The sequence below is a fragment of the Mus musculus genome, chromosome 1 (assembly GCF_000001635.26).
Source record: "Mus musculus strain C57BL/6J chromosome 1, GRCm38.p6 C57BL/6J".
Taxonomy (NCBI): Eukaryota; Metazoa; Chordata; class Mammalia; order Rodentia; family Muridae; genus Mus; species Mus musculus.
This window is the reverse complement of record NC_000067.6, coordinates 195,106,634-195,130,187: the sequence shown is the minus strand read 5'-3', so window position 1 is coordinate 195,130,187 and position 23,554 is coordinate 195,106,634. Positions and strand designations below refer to the sequence as shown.

The 23,554-nt window shown below is 35.4% G+C and overlaps 1 protein-coding gene across 3 annotated transcripts in view; it reads left to right on the top strand.

Moving 5' to 3' along the window:
• The window catches only part of Cr1l (complement component (3b/4b) receptor 1-like), a 32,860-nt gene that overhangs the window by 1,383 nt on the left and 7,923 nt on the right, over nt 1-23,554 (top strand). For 2 of the 3 annotated variants that reach the window (NM_001355060.1, NM_013499.2), the window contains exons 2-9: nt 179-358; nt 942-1,041; nt 6,413-6,498; nt 12,308-12,709; nt 15,347-15,532; nt 17,791-17,814; nt 19,033-19,108; nt 23,266-23,370. In NM_001355060.1, coding sequence (NP_001341989.1) covers nt 179-358; nt 942-1,041; nt 6,413-6,498; nt 12,308-12,709; nt 15,347-15,532; nt 17,791-17,814; nt 19,033-19,108; nt 23,266-23,370 — 1,159 coding nt within the window. The remainder of the gene's footprint in view (nt 1-178; nt 359-941; nt 1,042-6,412; nt 6,499-12,307; nt 12,710-15,346; nt 15,533-17,790; nt 17,815-19,032; nt 19,109-23,265; nt 23,371-23,554) is intronic. The other variant, NM_001355061.1, reaches the window with a different exon arrangement.

Here is a 23,554-nt window from a genome sequence, read left to right as displayed (position 1 = left end):
GCAGTTTCATTTTTTAAATTATATTATTTTTTCCCCGTTGACCATAGTACTGATCCATTCCTGAGTGCCAGAGAGGAGGATCATGCATGGTCCATTGTAGCTAGCTGGAGAACTGAGAGTATGAGGGATGATGCAAGTTCTTTTATCCAATGTAATGTTGCTGTGTCTCATTCAACAGGTCACTGCCCAGCCCCATCACAGCTTCCTTCTGCCAAACCTATAAATCTAACTGATGAATCCATGTTTCCCATTGGAACATATTTGTTGTATGAATGTCTCCCAGGATATATCAAGAGGCAGTTCTCTATCACCTGCAAACAAGACTCAACCTGGACGAGTGCTGAAGATAAGTGTATACGTGAGTAACTGCAGAAGAGGCTCCTTTGTGCCAAATAGTAGAGTCGGCCTCAGTTTGTCTGGATTTTAGATTATGACTCATTATTAGTAATCTTATCTAAGGTATATAGTACATGTGGATCATCATTCTTGTCAGTCAAGTCTTTTTAACTGTGATTCTGTCTTCTCAATTGTTAATAAATTTAATAAGAATGATTGTCACAGGGCATGCTTAAGAGAAAATATCATCAGAATATTTCACTTAGGGTGTCTAACTTTGCACAAGTGTCATTAAGTAATGATTCTGAAACAAAGTGTATTTAATAACTAAGAGATGAAAAATGTTCAGACTTTAAGGCCAATAAATTAGAATACTTAGAAGAATGCTTCATGTTTTAGGGAGCCACTGTGTGAAAATAAGAAAAAACTTGGATGAGAGTTCTTTTGGAAGCTAGTGTCTGATGAATTTCCCCAAAGTGGCAAAAACTTTGAAGTATTACAAATATATATATTCTACAGTAAGTTATAATCAGGTTAGAAATTCATAAACTACAGAAAGTTCAGTTTACTGTACTTGGTTCCAAAATTCTGTTTCTTTTTCATAGGAAAACAATGTAAAACTCCTTCAGATCCTGAGAATGGCTTGGTACATGTACACACAGGCATTCAGTTTGGATCCCGTATTAATTATACTTGTAATCAAGGGTGAGTTGGCAACAACATCTCTTCATTCAAGAGTTCTGGAATAGCAGTACTACTTTCTAGTCAAATCTCAGGAAAGACATCTAATCTATTACTTCCTTATTTGGTTTTTGTTTGTGTTGTGTTTTGTTGTGTTTGTGCTACAGATTGAACTTAAGACTTTAAATATGCTAGACATATTTAAACAATATAATTGTTCTACAGCAAAGCAATGCCATCGCAATGTTACCTATCCTTAAAAGGCTTGAACATAATTGTTTGATTCTTGATTAAAATGAATAGAGATATAACATGACTTTGTGGGAAAGATTTGTTATCCCTGTTGAATAAGCAAAATAACACATGCGTTAGCTTTCCAATACTATGATAAAATAATTGAGGTAATGAATTAAAAGAAGGAAAGTTATATTTTCACTCATAATTACAGAAGTTTTAGTTCATGTTCTCTTGACTCTCTGGCTTTGGTCCATTACAGCAGGAACATGGTGAAGAAGGCCCATTCACCTTATAGTTGCCATAAAGAAAAGAGAGGCAAGAAAGGGCTAAGGTCTCAATATCTTCTCCTAAGGCATTGTCACTGGTGTCCTAATTTTGTCCCTTAAGGCCTACCTCTTAAAGATTCTACCACATCCCAATAAGATCATAGCCTGTGAGACTACGCCTTTAATCTATAAGCCTTTAGGGGATGTCTCTAACTATGGAAACATAGAAAGTGAAGCACTCACTGGTTGAGATAGTGCAGTCTAAGTACACAGACTTCTGAAATTCAGAGTGGATGCTGCTAGAAGAAAGAAAAGCCCAGGGAGCTCCGAGGAAGATCAGGCCTTAAATTTACAGCTTTTATTAGTTTACCAAGGTTGTTGACATGAGTACCACAGAGTGTTTTCAAACAAGAAAAATTATTAAGAGTTTGATTCTAAGTCTAAAAGTTCAAAATAAGGTGTTATCAGGACTCTGTTCCCTTTGATGTCTTTAGGGGTGGGATCTTTCTTGCCTCCTCCAGCTTCTGGGAGCTTTAGGCCTTCTATGTCTGTAGAGCACAACTCTAATTTCTGTGTCCATCTACATGATTACTTTCTTTCTGTTCTGTATGTATTTATATTCAGTGTTCTCTCTTTTCATAGTGATACTAGTTATGTTGGGTTAGGATCCATTCTAAAGACCCTAAATTTAGCTTAACTACATCTATAAAGACCCTATTTCCAAATGATGTCACATTGACAGGGAACAGGAGTTTACAGGATGACCATATCATTTAGGGAATACAATTCAACCTCAGAAATCCCTCTTTGAACATATCAAGCATAAAGTCACAAAGTATGTGCTAATGTTAGTTCTCATTACTCAACACAGAGTGAAATTCTGAATGTTAAACTATAGGACATGAACTAAATCTGTGTTCTTATCAAGATCCAAATAAAAATGGTATTTGAAAGTTCAAAAACTTTAAAACATTTGCTTTTCAAAGAACACTTTTGAAATAACACAAATAGAAAAACTATCTCTAAAGCATAGAATTTAAAAAGATGTTTCCCTAATATAGAATTCTTATAATTCCAGTGAAAAGACAGATAATTTTAAAATAGGCAAGGCTGAGATGGCTCAGCTGTTAAGGGTATATATTGCCCTTGCAGAGGACCTGGGGTCAGTTCTTAGCACCCACATCTGCCTGTAACTACTCAGCTCCAGGGAACTGAAACACTCTCAGGCCTTCACTGGTACTACATGTAAATACACAAACCCTCATATACACATAATTAAAAAGAAGAAATACATCTTTGAGCCAAGGGTGGTGGTGTATGTCTTTAACCACAGCACTCAGGAAACAGAGGGAGACATAGCTCTGTAAATTCAAAGCCAGTCTGGTCTACATATTGAGTTCCAAACCAGTCAGCTTATAGTGAGATCCTGTCTCAAAACAAAAGAAAAAATGAGGGAAGGATTAAACATTTTTCCAAAAAAAATGCATAAATGGTGTATAAGTAAGACATTTACTGCATATATTCATCAAAATACAAATTATAACCACTTTGAGATACTGCCTTACCTACAAAAATATCTCTAAAAGGAAGACAATAGGAAGTGTTGGCATAATTGGAAAGAAATGGAAGATCCTATACATTTCTGAAGTAGGCAACATACCAATATGTTTGAAAACTCCCAACAGTAAACAAACTCGTAGATCTCATTAGAGCACAGTGACTTGTGAAATGCTTGTGAAGATTGGATAGCCTGCCTACCTTTTAAGGTACAACAAACCAATGCATAAGCAAAAGGATGATCGCTCATCCGGAAAACATAGCTCCACAAAATGAATTTACTATGGCAGCTGTAACTGACAAAGGAGCTCAAAAGATACTTAACCAAAAATTCAGGATGACTTCTTTGAAGGAGGTTGTGAATTGCAGGAGAACACAGAAAATGCAGGGATACAGTAAATAAAACAAATGAAAACTAAAACAAATTCCACAGTCAAGGAATACGATGAGTAAACTGAGAATGCACACAAAGGTTTGAACAAAGAGAAGAAAAATTTAATGAACTAAAAAAGGGGAAGCATTTTGAGCCATCATTAAGCATATTGGTATAGCTTGGTACTCTCTGAAAGAACAAAGAAAAATAAATAGTCAAAAAGCTTACTTTTTTAAAAAAAATGTGACAGCAAACTTCTCAAACATAAAGAGAAAATGAACATCTAGATTCATGAAGCTATAAGAACTCTAAACAGATTAAATATAAAGAGATCATTTAAACTGCATTTTGAAAGGAGCAAGAGAAAAGCAATCTATTACAACAGAGGGATATTAGTTATTTTTCTCATTGCTCTAACCAAATACCTGACAAGAAGCATTTTAAGGGAAGAGAGATTAACTTGAGCTCCTGGTTTAAGGGCTTAATCTATCACAGTAGGAAGGCATGGTAGTAGGACCATGAGGCAACTGGTTATATCACATTGGCTGTTAGGATGCAGAGAAATCAAGCCAGAAGTATGAATCGGGCTAGAAACCTCAAGGCCTCTCAAGTGACCAGCTTCCTCCAGCAAGACCTGATCTCTCACAAGTTCCACGTCTTCCCAAAATGTACCACCACCCTAGAACCAAGGTTCAAATATGAGCCTGCAGAGGGCATTTCACATCTTATCGATAACAGGAGGCAATTTCTGTAAGAACATCTGTGGATTTCTCAGCAAACAACTTAGAACAAGTAGAGACAGCTATGATAAATTCAAATTGCTAAAAGAAAAAAAAAAAAACATTTAACAAAGAATACAGTACCACAACAGTCAGCAAGGCTGTCCTTTAGAATTGAGGGTAGTTGGAGTTCATAACTATTAGTTGTCTTTACAAGAAATATTAAAGTGAATTCTTCAAGTTTTAAAATATGCTAGCTTTAAAATAACCATAGCTATTGTCATCACAGAAACAGCTCTCAGAGCAATGGAAATAAGATAGAGTTTATTTTGGAGCCAAGTATGAGAGTGATTATGGCTCAGGAACAGATTCGGGTTGCTTAACATACCATGTTCCAACATGGTAACAGTTTCATGAAGTTTTTATAACAGAACAACAACAACAACAAAATCTTGAGACATTTAAAGGCTCATTGGTATAAACACCAGATAGATGAATTATAGTAAAACGACCTCTATAATAGGACTCAGATGTTAAAACATCCTTAGCCTTTGGATTGGTGGAAGTTAAGAATCTGTACAGTCTAAAAGGAATTTTACCTGCTGATCAGAAGGACATTAGTCAAATGGATGTGCCCAGAGTAGGGGTGTGTGTGGGAATCTCTAGGAAGTCTCAGAGACATGGGATGGAGGAGGCTCCCAGGAGTCAATGCAGGTGACCTTCACCTAGATGCAGTGGGGTCATGGAACTTGGAGAGGCAGGACCCCCAGTGTAGGACTAAGGACACCAACACACCCACAAAACTTTCAACACAAAATTTGTCCTGTCTAAAAGAAGTGCGGGGACAAAGATGAAGCAGAGACTGAAGGAATGGCCAAATAACTGGCCCAAGTAAAGACCCATCCCATTAACAAACACCAGTCCCTGACACTATTAATGATACTCAGTTATGCTTGCAGACAGGAGCCTGGCCTAACTGTCCTCTGAAAATAAAGTCTTTTAAAGAGCAATTATAATTAGTAATATTAATTTTCAGGCTATATATTATACCCTCCTCCCACCATGTGTTAGGAGTACTGTTGCTGTGATGAAACACCATGACCAAAGCAACTTGGAAAGGAATGGGTCTTGTAGATCTTGACCTGGTGAGAAATACACATGCCTATACATATAAAATTCTGTAAAAGCTTTTTTTCCCCCCCCTGCTACGTGATGGTGATGCTAGTTTTTAATCCTAGCACTTGGGAGGCAGAGACAGGATCTCTGAGTTTGAAGTCATGCTGGACTATAGAACAAGTCCCAGGACAGCCAGGGCTACACAGAGAAACCCTGTCTCAAAAAACAAGAGTCTCTTTCTCATAGCAAAAGGAGCAGGTGGAATTTAAATTTAAAACACACCATTTACAGTTGTATGTACAAAATGATGTGTATGTGTGAAGCTAATAAAATAGGTATGAGTTCAGTTGCTGGGAAATGTATCATGAATTGTTTTAATTTTATGATATACTAGATAATTTGCAGCACATTAACTGAGTATTGTCAACATTAATTCAGTATTGCTGTTTTAAGTATCAAGTCTTTGTTCAACTCCTGTTCAGACTTGAGTTTCTTTGCTGAATCTTGCTGATAAAGCATTCCCTTGTCTAGGTATTCACATTAATGCTTACAGAGTATAAATGAATTCATCTTAGTATAATATACAGAAATACACATAATATTTCCTTTACCTTCAAGATGCTTATAATATCTTTAATTATAAGACATAGGAGGAAATAACTATAATTTACTCAGATTGTGTAGTAAGATAATAAAAAGAGAACTCTCATTTAGTTAGGAAGGAATGAAGAAGGAAATCAAAAAGTCCAGAAGAGGATATTTTTGTTGACAAGAAAAAAAATATCCTGAAGCTTCTAAGATGGTAATTCCTGGGAATCAGCAATTTAAGCAGACAATTATTTACAGATTACTTAATATTTTTTTCTTCACTCCCATTGTTGGGAGTCCCACAAGAACACCAAGCTACACAACCTTAAGATATATCCAGAGGACCTAGCTCAGAGCCATCTAAGATTTATGTTTGTGGATTCAGTTTCTGTAAACTTCTCTGAGTCTTGCTTAGTTGATTCTGTGGGTTGTGTTCCCATGGTGTTCTTTTATTTATTTTTTATTTTTTTATTAGGTATTTATTTCATTTACATTTCCAATGCTACCCCAAAAGTTAATATTCTTTATTCTGTGTGTAGATACCGCCTCATTGGTTCCTCCTCTGCTGTATGTGTCATCACTGATCAAAGTGTTGATTGGGATACTGAGGCACCTATTTGTGAGTGTAAGTTGAAATTTTTCTGTTACTTTTATTCATGTATTTTAAATTTTCGCTTGAATTATATAATTTTTGCAGGACTGAGATTGAACCCAGGGTCTCATGTATGCTAGAGGTTTTCTACTAAAGACATCAACCTGCAAATTTACAGATATAGACATGTAAATTTTGGCCTTGTGCCCAACAATTTGCACAATTTTTTAAACTTTCTGTATAAACTTGCTATCTATCAACTTGACCAAGTTTTGAAATGTTTACTTCCTTGGGTCTTTAGTGTATATATTTGTTACAGCTTCTGGGACATGTTGACTATAAGAGATAATATTAGACCTTTAGAGGTTATCTTAAAGCATTTACTTACTGCAGGTTTTTAAATAAGACATTATTTGAGCTGAGTACATTCCTTTTGGACAGTGAATACAAATTTTGTACTTTTCTATGAGAGGTGCGTGGCCACAGAAGGAGCTGCTGCTGATCTGGTGAGGAGTGAAAGGGTTTTGTAGTCCGAATCAGTGCAGGAAGGACAAAGGTGGTGTGACTGGAGCATTCTTGTTATAGACCAAGGAGAACTGGAAAGAAAGGTGCAAGTCTGTTTGGGGATACATTAGGAGGGCCACTCTGAGTGTTCTCAACTTGGTTATTGTATAAAAAAGGAGAAAAAGATATTTGTGGACTGACAGATAAAACTGTGTCTCTGTGCTTATGATCAAAGAGCTAGAAGAATCTGTAAACTTTCAGTCTCTAAAGCAGATGATGATATCTGATACACTGTCCGAAAGTTCCTAAACAACGAAGGTGAGAGGCCTAAGGCCAAAGCAAATGACAAAGAAAAATGTCAGAAACAAATTGCCAAAAGACATAGGCTATCCTTGTTTTCTACTTCCAAGTCTGAGTCAAAAATAACTCTTTAACAGATAAATGATCAGATAAAAATTATATTCTTTGATTAAGAAAATTCTAATTTGCTGAAAGAATTGCTCTTATTATGCATTTTAATTCTAATTCTACACATGAAATAATCATATCTTTTTTTCTTTTATATGTCACATTGACTTTTAAAGGCCAACCAACTAAATTTGTAAAATAAGCCTATCTTGCTTCTGATGTGTTATATATTATTATCTTCTATATTTGTATGCAGATATATGTGTGATTGCTAATATTTTTTAATCTTAGCATTATAAAGTTGTTTTACTATTTGAAAATCAATTTGTGAAACCCCATTTTGATCATTGTATTACCCTGTTTAAATATTGCTGAATTCAATTTTCTAATTTTGCTTAGTATATTTGTATCTCTGTTCCAAGAAATACTAGGTTATAATTAGATTTTTTTTCTTTTAGTATCATTGTTTAGTTTAGGCATCAAGATTATGTTGGCCTCATATGTTCTTGACATTATTATTTCCTGTTCCCTAGAATAATTTGTTTAATAATAATACTATATTTGCTTACATGTTTCAGTGGGTTCAGTAACGGAGTAGTCTAGATCTGAGTGAGGGGGAGTTGTTATGGTTATTACATTTTTAATTGCTGATTTTATTTTCATAATAACTAAAAAAAACATTTTACTTAATGTCTTATTGAACTAACTTGGGATAAATTTTGTTTTTCAAGGCATTTACTCATTTCTTTTTATGTTTTCTTAGTTATCAGCACTATATTTATCATTGTGTCTACTCATTATCATTTTGATGTCTATAGATTTTATAGTGATACAAAGTTGAGATATTGGTTATAACTTGGTCAGTTTTGCTGAAGATAGATCAATTCTGTTAAGCTCTTCAAAGACAATCTTTAACTTTGTTGAGTTTTATGTAGTGTGTGTCTTTTTAATTTTCATTCCTACCATATTATTTTCTTTCTTTCATTTTCTTTTGACTCAGCGTTATGTACTTCTCCACTCCTAAATTAATGACATGGCTGATAAGATAATTTGTTTTAAACTTTTATTTTTTGTAATACACTTTTAAACCTATAAATTTGGTTCAGACTGTTTTATTTACTTTCCAAACAGTTATTTGTCTACTACTACTGTGCACAAAAGTTTTCTAACAGACTAATTATAAGTGTGATACTTAATTTCTAAATATTGGGGGATTTTCCAGTTCATTATTTTTTCCTAGTTTACTTTGAAACATATTGAGTCATATTTTATGGCTCAGAATAGGGACAATTTTGATAAAGTATTATAATGTTGTTAAAAAGAATGGATAGTGGTTTTATGTAATTTTCTATAAATGTGATTTAGGAAAATGATTTAGAATACATTTTTGTTTTCCTCTATTTTTCTCTTACTGATAGGAGTACATTCTCTAAGGTTCATGTAACAAGTTATTGCCGGCTTGGTAGCTTAAAGAAGAGGAATTTATTATCTTTTAGTTTGATGGGCAGAATGCTCAAGTCAAGATATCAGTAATATGCTTGGTGTCTTCTGGAAGCCAAGAGAGAGAATCTGTTTTTTTCTTCTGCTTTTATGGTTTATAACAACTCTGTCTCCTCGTCACATTATCTTCTGTATTGTTGTTGTCTTTTCATGTTAGAGAATAATATATTAGTTTCTATAATCAAACCCACAACAGCTAAAACCTTACATATTTAATTCAGTGTACTACCCTTGAACAAATAGGAAAGCATTAAGTTTTTTATTTCTAAACTGATATAGCTATTGAAAGGTGTAGCCTAGGCTAGCTTCAGACTAATTGGTCATCTTTACTCCACCTCTCCAACGTATCTTACTGTCATGTGTCATCACAGCTAGCACTGCTAAATTCTGTCTGTTATAAAGACAATAACTGCCCTTGTTTACCACAATCTAATACAAACTGTACTTTTCCAATGTTCCCAATACAAACAACACCAACTGTGTGGCTCTATAGCTTCCTGCTATTATCTTTTTTATGTTACTTTTTCATGCTTCACAAGAGATGTTATTTTTATAGAAAAAATTGTTTGTATTTATCCTGCAATGAATTATGCTGCCTTGGCATCCATTTTGAATATAGTAGTCCTACTTGGCTACACTTTTACTTTTCTGTGGTTTAAGTTAACCATGATCAACCAGTCCAAAAAAAAAAATCTTAGATACAAAATTTTAGAAGTAAATAATTCTTAAGCTCTAAGTTATGCATCACTATAAAAAGTGCGATCAACTTTTATGCTGTCATTTTCTATTCAACGCTTTCCCACTGAGGGCAAAAAAGATCTTTTTCAGTATGTCTGTTTATACTGCAGATGTGAAATTGTTCCTTAGCCATTCAATAGCCTTCCCATTTATCAGACTACTCTAGGTATCTAGGTATCTAGTGCTTGTGTTCAAATAATTTTTATAGCAGCCTAGTGCTAGAACCTTTGCCATTCACTTCATTTCATCTACAGACATTCAGTAGTAGATTAAAAAAGCCATATAAACTTGAACAACATTCAAATAATTCTTCATCTAGACACATCACAAAGATATAAAATCTAATTCTATCATCCTTTATAGCAGCCATGAAACAAAGACAGTAACTGAAAGGAACCAAAGGAGAAAATGTTTCAACAATGAAAGTTCCAGATCTATTAAATACAAAAGAATGCTTTTTGAATCTACAATTCTGTGATATCTTTTGTCAGACTTAGAAAGTTCTTAGTTATTCTTCAGTATTATGCATACTTTTATCCCTCCATTCCCTCTGTGTATATGTCATTCCACCTGAGTATATGTCATTCCTCTATACCATCATTCCTTGCTACCACCACTGCTTGTTTAAAAACAAAAACAAAGAACCAAACAAACCAGGAGACAGATTACTGGAGATCATTTTATTCAAACTTGGGTTTAGAAAAAACGGGGTAGAAGTTATGCTCCTGTTAGCACAATACATATAACTCTCACCTTAAAGCAGAAAAGAAAATTTATTTTGGAACCAGACATGAATGACCATGACTGGGAAACCCAGATTTAGGTTGCCCCACATTCCATGATCTAATATGGCAACATTTGATGAAGTTGTAGTGCAAAAGCTACAGATCTTATTTTAAAGGAACAAGAGATAGTTTATTCAGGAGCTATTTTTAACTGACTATGGCCCAGTAAAAGAGATTTAGATTTTGCCAAATTCCATGTTTCAATGTGGAAGCAGTTTCATGAAGTTTTGTATTTTTCTAGAACAAGGAAGTATTAAATCAAGGCAAACTTAAAGTAAATTATTGGATATATTAGACAGGCAGTTAAAATGAGATGGAAAAAGCTTTTCTGTTGACCTAAAGTGATATCTGATAACAGTCTTAGCTTTTGGGTTGGCAGAAGCTAATGGAGTGCTAAGTTAATAGATTCCAAAATGCTTCTATCTACTAGTCACAAGATGTTAGTAGGGAAGGAATGGTTGGTTGTTCTTGGGGGCTAGAACTAGCCCATGGTAGGTATTTAGCCTCTGGACCTACAACGTCCCAATTTCTTCAGACTAGAACTCTAATCAATCAGTCTCTGCATATATGCAGCTTCTTTTCAGGAAATTTCTCTCACAAATTTTCCATATTAAAAAAATAAGGAAAGCCATAATAAAGGCACTTTTAAAATACATTGGTAGAAATATTAAGTAGGTGGGCTTGAAGCAAAGCAGAGAAACTTCTATAGACCTCAGATGCTATCTGGTGGTATTCTTAGCCTTTTATTAGTAGAATCCAGGGCTGTGTTAAATTAATATATCCCAAAAATGTTTTATCTGTTAGTCACTAGGCCACTCTTCTTAAAAGCTCTGTTACCATCTTGTCACCCAGTAGACCAAGCCTTTGGTACATTGTTGTTATGGGAATATTACCTATATTTCTATATTTAAAACACAGCAATAACCCACACTCTGCAGATAATAGTTTTCTTTTTTCTGTGAGGCTCCAGGACACTGGCCAGATGACACTATTTTGATTCAATGTCAGAAACTTTAATTTTTCTTGGCCATCTACAGTACTTGAAGGTTTCCAACCTTTGAGATAGTAGGTGTCAGTCATCGTTGATTCTAAGATTACAGTTCTTTACAAGGTATCAGCAGAACTTCCTTATTTAGGAGGCCCTGGACTCCAGTTTTTATTCTTTGATTTGATAAGACCACCACAAACTCAATATATTCTTCATTACCTACTACTGGTTCGACTCCCTCTTCCCCAAGGAACTGGAAGTAGCCCAGTACGAATCACTTTGACTTTAAGAATAGTTAGGGTTTTTTGTAAACTAGTTCGTAAAAATCATCATATGGTAAGCTTGAGGTTTCAGTCCTTTACATGTCTCAAAGTACTTGAAATTATATATAGAATTATGTGTTACTTGAAAATTGACAGAATTTGTGGGGTTTTCTTGTATTCTTAAGAGTTATTTGTCAAGTTTAGCTTTACATATTTTGCATGAATATTAATGGTCTATATTTTCACTTATTCATTACATTTTCAAAATGCTTAATACAGAGTAATCTACAGTTTCACCAATTTTCTCATATTTGCAGGCATATTCAAATTATATTTTGTACTTTTATCCATTTTTTTCATTTGCCTCTTATTTTTTCTTAGTGAATATTATTTTTTAAAAACTTCCTTTCAGTTAACAAAAATTTTGAAATTTTAGGCAAGAAAACTAATATAAACTCTCTAATATGACCAAAGAGTTATTTCAAATGAAAAGGTCAACTGCATAAATAGGAAAGTCAGAGCACATGTTATTGTATGCATCTAAATGGCAACATTTAAAAATTCACCTACAAGTCAGTAAATATTAAAAGCAAATAAGGAGTGCAGATATTTTTAGTTCAGTGATTCATTAGGTTTAATCTCTTTTCTTTGCCCAGGGATTCCTTGTGAGATACCCCCAGGCATTCCCAATGGAGATTTCTTCAGTTCAACCAGAGAAGACTTTCATTATGGAATGGTGGTTACCTACCGCTGCAACACTGATGCGAGAGGGAAGGCGCTCTTTAACCTGGTGGGTGAGCCCTCCTTATACTGTACCAGCAACGATGGTGAAATTGGAGTCTGGAGCGGCCCTCCTCCTCAGTGCATTGAACTCAACAAATGTACTCCTCCTCCCTATGTTGAAAATGCAGTCATGCTGTCTGAGAACAGAAGCTTGTTTTCCTTAAGGGATATTGTGGAGTTTAGATGTCACCCTGGCTTTATCATGAAAGGAGCCAGCAGTGTGCATTGTCAGTCCCTAAACAAATGGGAGCCAGAGTTACCAAGCTGCTTCAAGGGTAAGTCTGACCTGAGCTTCGAAGTCTGCAATTCCATGGGGGTATTGGAGGACTAGGGACAGGGTTGGTTCTGGATGAGGGAATACAGTGAACAGGTTGAATGAATAAATTTTCTTGGAAGGGAATATGAAATCAAGGAGGGATATATGTTTGTGTGGGTGGGTGTTCAAACAATCTTATAAGCACATCCATTTGAATTGAGAAGCAGAGCTAAATGTGAGCAAAGAATGTGATACATCCTGGGAATTATCACACACTGAAGTTCTTTTCATGCATTGTGATCTCCAGCTTCCATCAATTATTCATATGCATAATATTTACTAATATGAAATGAGTGATCCATGGGCAGTTATATTTAATGTATGCATATTTAATTTATAAAACAAAGCTATGGAGTACTTACTATTTTTTCCATATTGAGGCTTAGAGGTTAGATAATTTTCCAAGATGATATAAGTTGCAGAGCAAAGATTAGAATCTAAGTCTGCCTGTCTGCCAGATTTTTCAAAGAACAAAGGCTTTCCTATAGGAAATGAGTTATAAAGATGTTAGAAGGTCAGAAAGAATAAGAGGAGGAAAGTAATGTTGCTAAAGATTAGGGAGCTACTGTTACTATAGAAATAGAGCTGATATAGCTGGCTCTGCCCTGTTTGACACTGTCACTGTCAGCCAGACTCTGGTATACTTCCAGAATAGAGCCAGTCCTTCCTGGTCATAGCTGTTGCTAGAATCTGAGTGCTACTGCTCACTTGAGAGTCATCAAGACTGTCTCAACTGAAGCTGTTCCTGGAGACATAAAGGTGTCTATCATATCTCTTGTCCTTTAGTTTGATATATATGTTTCCAGGTAGCAGAACTTAATTAGAGGCCTAGAGCTTTATTTCTTAACCTGTGGGTTGAAACCACTTTGTCAAACCTCTATCTCTAACAATATTTACATTACAGTTCAATAACAGTAGCAAAATTACAGTTTCAAAGTAGCAACCAAGATAACTTTATGCCTGGGGGTCATCACAATATGAGGATTTGTATTAGGGTGTCACAGCCATTAGGAAGGTTGGGAACCACTTCCTTAGAGCAAAGAAATTGTAGTTTTCATGCCTCTGCCCATAATAGTCAAAAGGCTGCCCAAATAGTCATATAGCACGAGGCTGGGAATCAACATAAATTTAATCAGCCTAGTCTAAATATCACAGCACAATGTATTAGTCAAAGATGAGCCCTCAAAGGAAATTTATTGTAGACCAGTACCACATTTTTAACTGGAGAAGTCTAAAGGACAGAAAGAATTGACTTGAAATGAGGCTTTGGATTGTTATTGTTTTTGTTGTTGTTGTATTTGTTTGTTTGGGTGTATGTGTGTGTGTATCTGTGTGTGTGTGTGTGTGTGTGTGTGCCTATATGTGTGAGAGAGAGAGACAGACAGAGAGGGAGTTTTCCTCATTTTGCAACTTAATGTAATTGTTTTAAGACTCACATATATCCTCACTCCTTGAGTGTCTTATATCTTTAGCAAAATGGTAAATGCTGAGACCTTCTGGATAGCCCTTAAAGCTGTGGGAAAGAACTCTGAAAATATGAGTTCGAAAACATATAATTTCTCAACTATGGATTAGTTTCTCAACTATGGATTCTCAAACATAAGGATGCAATATGAATTGTATAAGGAGCTTCACAGATCTAAAGGAGCAGAGGTAGCTGCGCTAGAAGCCAACTTGTCAGAAAAATACTAAGGAAGAAGATAAAGAGATTAGGGGTAGTGATCACAGAAGATCTCACCCAGCTAAGTTTTTTGTTCATGCTTTCAAAAGCAGGCAGATTCTGGGTCAGCCTGGGACAGAGCAAAGTTAGGCCCAGGCATGGTAGAAATGGTAATTTCAAGGCAGATTCCCACCCAGCCAGTCTATCCTCTGTGCCATTATCATAGTAGCAAAATTACTGAAATGTTGCTAAAAAGATATTTCTTAGTTCATTTCCATGGACTCAGAGATTTTGTTTTGAAGAGGGTCAGAGGCTACTTTTAACAGGTCAATCAAAATCCTCTGATATAGAAAAACCATACTTCTTAGAAATACCACTTTACAAATCAGGAGACAATTACAACAGAAAAGGAGGCTTTGCTTGAAGTTGAGGAAGATATTTATGGCTGAAAGAAAAATAAAGCAATTTAAAGGATGAATTAAATAAAATAAGAGAAATTAGATAGTATGTAAAATTAGAATCACAAGTTACTAATTTCTTTGTTCTATATACGAAAGTAGGCTAGAAGCATTTACCTTTACTCCACAGCAAAAAAATACCGGTATATGTTATATAACAAGAGAGTTAGCATGAAATTGTAATTTTTTTAAATTAGGTGTGGCCCACATGGACCAAGGGCTAAAACATGGTTGTCCTGACATAGCTTTCTAAAAATTTCCAGCTATATAGTTGATAATCAAAGTGTCCCATGTTCCTTCACTGTATACAAATAAAAGTCAGAAAATTTAAGAATAAGATTGTGAGGGTGACAGTTATTCTTTATTGAAAATATATCCCATTTTGTAGAGGGCGAAATCTGCGGTTACAGATGTCTCTATAATAGCAATTTCAATTAACCATAACATACTAATTTCCTTGTGATTTTTCTAATTGCAGGAGTGATATGTCGTCTCCCTCAGGAGATGAGTGGATTCCAGAAGGGGTTGGGAATGAAAAAAGAATATTATTATGGAGAGAATGTAACCTTGGAATGTGAGGATGGGTATACTCTAGAAGGCAGTTCTCAAAGCCAGTGCCAGTCTGATGGCAGCTGGAATCCTCTTCTGGCCAAATGTGTATCTCGTAAGTACAAATGTAGAGGTGGAGCCCTTCCTCACTGACTGCCTAGTCATCTATCTATCCTGGTGCCTAAGGTGATGGGGTGTGATGATATGTAGTGATGAGGGAGCTGAGAATGTGCTGTCTCAAATTTTGACAAATTGGAATATTAGTAAAAATCACTTGAAGTGTGACTGCAGGAGTCTTTTGGAAGATTTTCTGAAGGGATATTCTTTGCATACAAAGACAGGAAAATAACCTTAATCACCACAGACCAAGAAATGGGGCTGTGATAAAACAAGTAAATTAATTCATTGTAGTAAACATTTTCTTTACCAATTTTTACTTTCTTACCCATACATCTCTTAATGATAATCCTAGAATTTATCCAGGTTCAGTGACCCATTTGTCTTGTCATTCCTTCAAAAATTTATTATCTTTGTCTGCAAAGTATAAAAGCATGTTGCTTAGGTCACTTACCTTATGAAGGGCTAAGTTTATGAATAGCTTTAATAAAAGTTGAATGTTTGTGTTCTTTATCAATCCAACCAAGCTCGCTACTAAAAATTTAAAAGGAAATAGTAGGATTTCTTTTCCTCAACACTAGGTGTTTGGCAATAAAACACAAGACCCCCAAAGGCTCAACATGAAAGCAGCCCCTTCCTTTCTGTCTTCATGCTTCCCAGTCTGTCATCTCTCCTCAAGCTCCCACTATCTCATTCTACCATTGCATTTATCATATGGGTTTCTTTATGGCTTGAGAGCCAAGAAAGCACATCAATGGGTGGAGTAGGCCTAGGGAGTGCCTTCCACACAGTAGACAGCTGCAGGCCATGTCTCTCACTATTGTAGCTGAAGTTTTTTGTTATTCTGAGTCCTGTAGGACAGTCACCCTCTGCTGGTTACTGGAGGGTGTTGTAGCTTGTACCTATCAAGGGATAACTGAGCAGAATTAACCCCGACTAACGTCTTGGAGTGGGGTGTCAATCCATAGTAGATTACTTGCTTATCACGCTCAAGGCAGTGGGTTCCATCCCTAGCACCACAAAATATCGTAGCAAGAACAACACCTAAGTGCTAGGTATTTCCCTTTCTGCCTGTTTAAGCTCTTATTTATAATACTGGTTATGTACTAAGATTTTTCAAGATCTATTTTTACATCTAATTTCTTCAATGTATTCATTATAATTATCAATAATTTAGAGAAATTATAAACTTGACATTCCATAGTATGAAATTTTATGCATTTCTTTGGCAAAAGTTAATGGGTACACTGAATAAGAACATTTGGAGTATACTAAAGATCTGGCTGAGACAGAAAGAAAGTTTAGACTTCTGGGAAAACAGCACCACAGATACTAAGTCAAAACAAAACATGAGGTAACAAAGCAAACATAAATAAGTTAAAAATTGATATTAGTGAAATAAGAGTTTTTATAGATAAGAAAGTATCTTATAAATATAATGAAGACTTCATAAAAGTTATCAAGTAATTAACTTAATATTTCAAGGCAGGTTAGGACATTTTTTATCTTAAATACATACAAGATATGATATAGAGTTAAAGTTACATAAATTTTAAAATAGTACATTTATCAAGCAACTTGAGCTGAGGAGGATGTGGTTGAGTGAGAAACCGTGTGTTTATTAGCAGGCAAAAGACCCTGTTTTGGTTTTGGTGGCTTTGTTTTTGTTTTTGTTTTCATACAATATATTCTAATCCAGATTTCCTATCCCTCTTCTAGATCTACTCCACCTTCCTACCCATCCAACTCTACGCTGTTCTTTTTCTTTAAAAACAAACAAGCAAAAAGCACGGAATAGAACAAACAAAGAAACAAAGAACAAGCACGAGATGCACATACACACAGAGATACAAGCCCACACAGAAAACCCATAAAACTCCAAAATCAGAAACCATAAGATAGAAAAGCAAAAGAAGAAAAAGGTTAAAAAATTGCCCAGATTAAACAATATGAGACAAAATGAAACAAAAACTTCTCTAATACCACCAAGTTTATTTTGAGTTAGCCATATATTGCTGGGCATAAGGCCTGTCGTTGAGTGTATTTTGTATACTCAATGAAATTCCACTGAAGAAAACTAAATTTTTACTTGTGAGCTGTTGTCAACTTGAGATGGCTACTTGGTTCGTGACGGGAGAGCATGTCCATTTCCCTATCTCAGTGCTGGGACCCCATCTGACTTAGACCTATGCAGACCCTGTGCATGCTACCACACTATGCACCAGTAACATTTCTTTGGCTTTTTCTCTCTTTCAGGCTCAATCAGTGGTCTAATTGTTGGTAAGTTCTGTGATGGGTTTATTGAGAAATTCTTTAGTAGTATCTACTTATAAAAAATGATATGTAAAAAGAAGTAAAAAATATTTTTTAAGTTCAATTAAAATTAATGTAAATTTAGGATAGCAGTTTTCAACCTGTAGGCCATGACCCTTGGGGGCTGATGGACCCTTTCACAAGGGTCACTTAAGGAAAATAGATATTTACATATGATTCATTACAGTAGCAGAATTACAATTATGAAGTAGCTATGACAATAATTTTATAGTTGGGGTCACCACAACATGAGGAACTATATTAAAGGGCCACAGCATTAGGAAGTTTGAGAACCACGGGTTTAGGGTGTCATGAGATTGGCATCTTCATGCACTTTGAAGGACCTCATCTTTGAATTATTTGAGTGAGTAATCAATCATACTTCGCTGTCAACAATTATTTATTTTAATATGACTGGAGAGTCAAATCTTTCTTTACTTTTTACCCAGAAATATCCATCCTGATAGTTTGTATTGTTAAAGTCATAAGACCGTCATGTGAGTGAATCTTGTGTCTGGAGATAAAAGACTTAGAGGAGAAAGGAGGTTTTATTCTTAGCTAATAATTCCAGGGTAGAGGCCATCACTGTGGGGAGTCAAGGTGGCAGGAATTTGAAGCAGCTCCTCACATCCACTGTTAAGAACTTTTTTCCATTCTTGTACAGTCCAAGGTCCCTTGCCTGAGAATGATGCCACCTACAGTGTGTTTCTATAGGGCCACCTTAATAAATGTAATTAAGATCTCTCCCTCAGACATGGCCATAGTCCAACCAGAGCTAGCTAATTCCTCACTCAGATTTTCTTGTCAAGTGATTCTAAACTGTGTTAAGTCGATCATTTAGCCAACACAAATGGATTTATACAGTTTGATACCAAGGGGATTTCTGTCACAGAGAGCATCCTGTCTCATGCATTCCACTAAAGCCTTGGGTAAACTGTGTGTACTGAGCCCAGCAGCACCATTGTTATGAAGGGCGATGTTGTTGGGAAGAAGCTTATGGAATGTTCTGGTGGCCCCATAACTAATAATGTAGGTCTAATGTCCTAGATTAAAACCAAAATAGAGCAGAACCTAGGCTAAAGTTACATGGAAAAGAATCATTGATAACCAACAGTGGGATTAGCTATTAAGATAGAGTTTAAAAATTTTGTGATGTGTTTTCATTTATTTTGTTTTCCTGTTTAGGAATTTTCATTGGGATAATCGTCTTTATTTTAGTCATCATTGTTTTCATTTGGATGATTCTGAAGTATAAAAAACGGTGAGTAAAGCCACATTCTCAAAAAAAAAATTGTAGCAGGAAGCTGTGACCAATACCTGTATCCTAACATCCTGGTGGCTTAGACAGGATTGCCATAAGTTTGAGGCTTGCCTGAGTCACAGAATAATATACCGTGCCTCAAACAATCAAAGCAAAAGTAGTTTGGGGAAGGTGGCTTAGTGATTAAAACTCTTGTACAGCAAGTATGAGGACCAAAGTTTGAATCCCCAGCACCTATTTATTGCCAGGTGGACATGGTGGCTTTCACATAATTCTAGTGCTCAGAAGGTAGAGACAGCGGATATACTGGAACACATTGATTAGACAGACTTGCCATGTAAGTGTGCTCTGGGTTTTAGTGACCTTGTTTCAGTGGAATAAGGTGGTAAACAGTAGAGAAGGACTTCTAACACATACATCACTTATATACACTCTCACACATGCAAATATGCATACAGAGAGAGAGGAGAGAGAGAGAGAGAGAGAGAGAGAGAGAGAGAGAGAGAGAGAGAGAGAGAGAGAGAGAGAATAAAAGAAAAATAAAAAACTGAATTTGTAAATTTTATGTTCCTTCTTTTGGAAAGCAATAGAACATACTTCCATAAAGACAGGTAATTCTCAGAAAGGTGGCCTTGGTTATACAAAATAGTATATTTACACCAAAGGAAATATATATGATAGATATTTTAAGTGTGTGTGTGGGGTGTGTTTGTGTGTGTGTGGTGTGTATATGTGGTTTGTTGATGCCTAGCTTCTTGAGTTCTTTATATATTTTGGATATTACCGCTCTATTGGATATGGCATTGATGAATTTTTTTCCATTCTGTCAGCTGGCATATTGTCTTATTGACAGTGTCTTTTGGCCTCACAGAAGCTTTACAATTTTATGAGGTCTCATTTATTGTCAGTCTTTATTCCTGTGCTATTAGTATTATATTTACTCCTGTGCCAGTAAGTTCAAGGCTATTCCTGTCTTTCTTTTCTGTCAGTTTCCGTGTGTCTGGCTTAATGTTGAGGTCTTTGATCCACTAGACTTGAACTTTGTGCAGGGTAATAAGTATGGATCTATTTGCAATCTTCTACATGCAGACATCTAGTTAGACCAGGATCATTTGTTGAAGTTGCTTCCTTTTTTCTATTTTGTATTTCAGGCTTCTTTATCAAAAATCAGGTCTGTAGGTGTGTGGCTTTATATCTGGGTCTTCAATTTGATTCCACTGGTCAACATGTCTGTTTTTATGCCAATACCATGCAATTTTTATTACGGTAGCTCTGTAGTACAGCTTAAAATCAGGGATACTGACACCTCTGAAAGTTTTTTTATTCTTCAGGAATGTTTTAGCTATCCCAGGTGTTTTGTTTGTCCATATCAAATTGAATATTGCCCTTTCAATTGTGAAGGGCAATTGTGTTGTAATTTTGTAAAGAATTGTGTTGTAATTTTGATGGGGATTGCATTAAATCTGTAGATTGCTTTTGGTGGGATGGCCATTTTTACATTAATTTTACCGATCCGTGACCATGAGAGATCTTTTCATGTTCTGAAATCTTCAATTTCTTTCTTCAAAGACTGGATATTTTTGTCATACAAGTCTTTCACTTGCTTATCTTACATTGTGGATATTGTGAAGGGTGTTGTTTCTCTGATTTCTTTCATTTTATATAAGAGTTCTACTGAATTTTTTTTTTTTGGTTAATCTTGTATCAAGCCACATTGTATCAGCTGTAGATGTTCCCTGGTAGAATTGTGGGGGTTGCTTATGTATAGTGTCATATCATCTGTAAATAGTGATACTTAGACTTCTTCTCCTTCCAAGTTGTATCCCCTTGATCTCTTTTAGTTGTATAATTGCTCTAGCTAGGACTTAAAGTACTATATTGAAGAGATAGGAAAAGAGTGGACAGCCTTGTCTTGTCCCTGATTTCAGTGAAATTGCTTTAAGTTCCTCTCCATTTAATTTGATGTTGGCTTTTGGTTTGTGGTATATTGCCTTTATTGTGTTTGGGTATGTGCCTTGTATCCCTGATTTCTCCAAGACTTTTAATGTGAGGGGTGTTGAATTTTGTCAAAGACTTTTCCAGCATCTAATGAGATAATCATGTGGGTTTCTTTTCCTTTCAGTTTGTTTATATGGTAGATTACATTGTTGGATTTTCGTATGGTGACCTATCCCTGCATCTCTGGGATGAGGCCTATTTGATCACAGTGGATGATCTTTTCAATATGTTTTTATATTCAGTTTACAAGTATTTTGTTGAGTATTATTGCATCTATGTTCATAGGGGAAATTGGTCTGTAATTCTCTTTTTTTGGTGAATCTTTGTGTCTTTTGGGTATCAAGGGTGACTGTGGTCTCATAAAATGAATTTAGCAAAGTTCTTTCTATTTTCTGTTTTGTAGAATAATTTGAGAAGGATTGGTGTTAACTTTTCTTTGAAAGTCTGATAGAATTATACATTAAGACCACCTGGCTCTGGGCTTTTGCGGGGGATAGGGGGAGGTTCAATGACTGCTATTTCTTTAGGGGTTACAGATCCATTTAATCTTGATCTTGATCTAATCTTAGTGAGGGGTATCTATTGAAAACATTATCCATTTCTTTTAGATTTTCCAGTTTTGTGGAATAAGAGTTTCCTCTTATTTCTCACCAATTTTTTTCATGCAGTACTTAGTGCTCTGAACTTTCCTCTTATTTCCACTTTCATTGTATCCCATAACTTTGGGTATGCTGTACATTCATTTTCATTGAATTCGAGGAAGTCTTTAGTTTCTTTCTTTATTTCATTTTGACCCATCAGTCATTCGGTAGAGACTTGTTCAGTTTCCATGAGTTTGTGGGCTTTCTATTGTTTCTGTTGTTGACATGGTAGTCTAATAGGATGCAGGGGGTTATTTCAATTTTCGTGTATCTGTTGACGTCCATTTTCTTGGAAAATCTTTTTCTAACCCTTTACTCAGAAGTAATGTTTATCTTTGATGCTGTATTTGTCGTATGTAGGAAAAGATTGGATCCTGTTTCACATCCATTCTGTTAGTATCTTTTTATTGGGAGAATGGAGTTCATTGATATTGAGAGACATCAATGACCAATGATTGTTAATTCACCATTCTTAACCCTAATACCAACTCACAGATAATCCAGCATGGAAGTATTTGTTATTTATGTTATATAAAGTACTTGCTAAGTAACTCCAGAAATCATGGTATAACATTCCTGGTGAAAGCATGGGGCTTATAGTCAGACCTGAGTTCCTTGTCGGTCACCAGCTATGAATCCTTGGACAAAACACTGGCCATCAAGCGTCATCTTCCTTGCCTATTGTATAATAGCCCCCATCTTACTGAACACAGTCCTATACTTATAATGAATGCCAGAAAATGTTTTTTTCATTAGTTACTGATCTTAAAAGTAATCAACTATTTTCTTTTTCTGTAAGTTATTACATGTAGTCATCCCTCATAACCTGAAGGCTCTTGGCTCTAGAAGTCTCACTGATAGCAAAAACCTTTGGATGGTCAAGAAACCTTACATATAAAGAGGGTAGTACTTTTATAGAACCTCCTACATGTCTTATTTATCTGTAGATTAGTTGTGATAATATAATATAATATAATGAAAATTCTGTGTAAATATTTTAAACTATATAGTTATACTCTGTGGTTTAGGGAAATGGCAAGAGAAAAGCCTTTATATATTCATCAGAGTTACAGCTTTTTTTGGTGGTTTTGACTTGTAGCTTGGTGAATGTGTAGATGTGGAGCCTGAAGGTAGAGAGGGAGGGAGGTTTCTTTATAACACCTGCTGCTACTGTGCTAATAGTGAGGATTACTTTGATACAAAGTAGAACTAGTGATCACAGAGCACAATGATGCTATATCAGGTTGTAATGTAAAGCTGTTAGTATGTGAAGTTGTTAAAATTTGTGGTAAATCTATTTACTAACCAAAAGTACTTCAGAAATAGTGAGATAAGTTGTTGTGAGGCTTGGGTACATGTATATAAACAAGCTAGAGTCTTGATACAATGGGTTTAGTGTTTTCTAGTCTGAGTTTTTAACTTAGTAAAATTATAACTTAATATCAAAATAAAAGTTATTAATTACTTTTAAAACTGTAAGATGATTCATACAGTTTTCCTTTCCTCACTACCAATTAGCAATACCACAGATGAAAAGTATAAAGAAGTGGGTATTCATTTAAATTATAAAGAAGACAGCTGTGTCCGCCTTCAGTCTCTGCTCACAAGTCAGGAGAACAGCAGGTACATATGCACATCCTGAATTGAAAATGTTTGCATCAACTCAGATTTAAAAATGGACAGTAGAGATGGCTAAGAGGTTAAGAGCACCGACTGCTCTTCCAGAGGTCCTGAGTTCAGTTCCTAGCAACCATATGGCTCATAGCCATCTATAATGAGATCTGGTGCCCTTTTCTGGCCTGCAGAT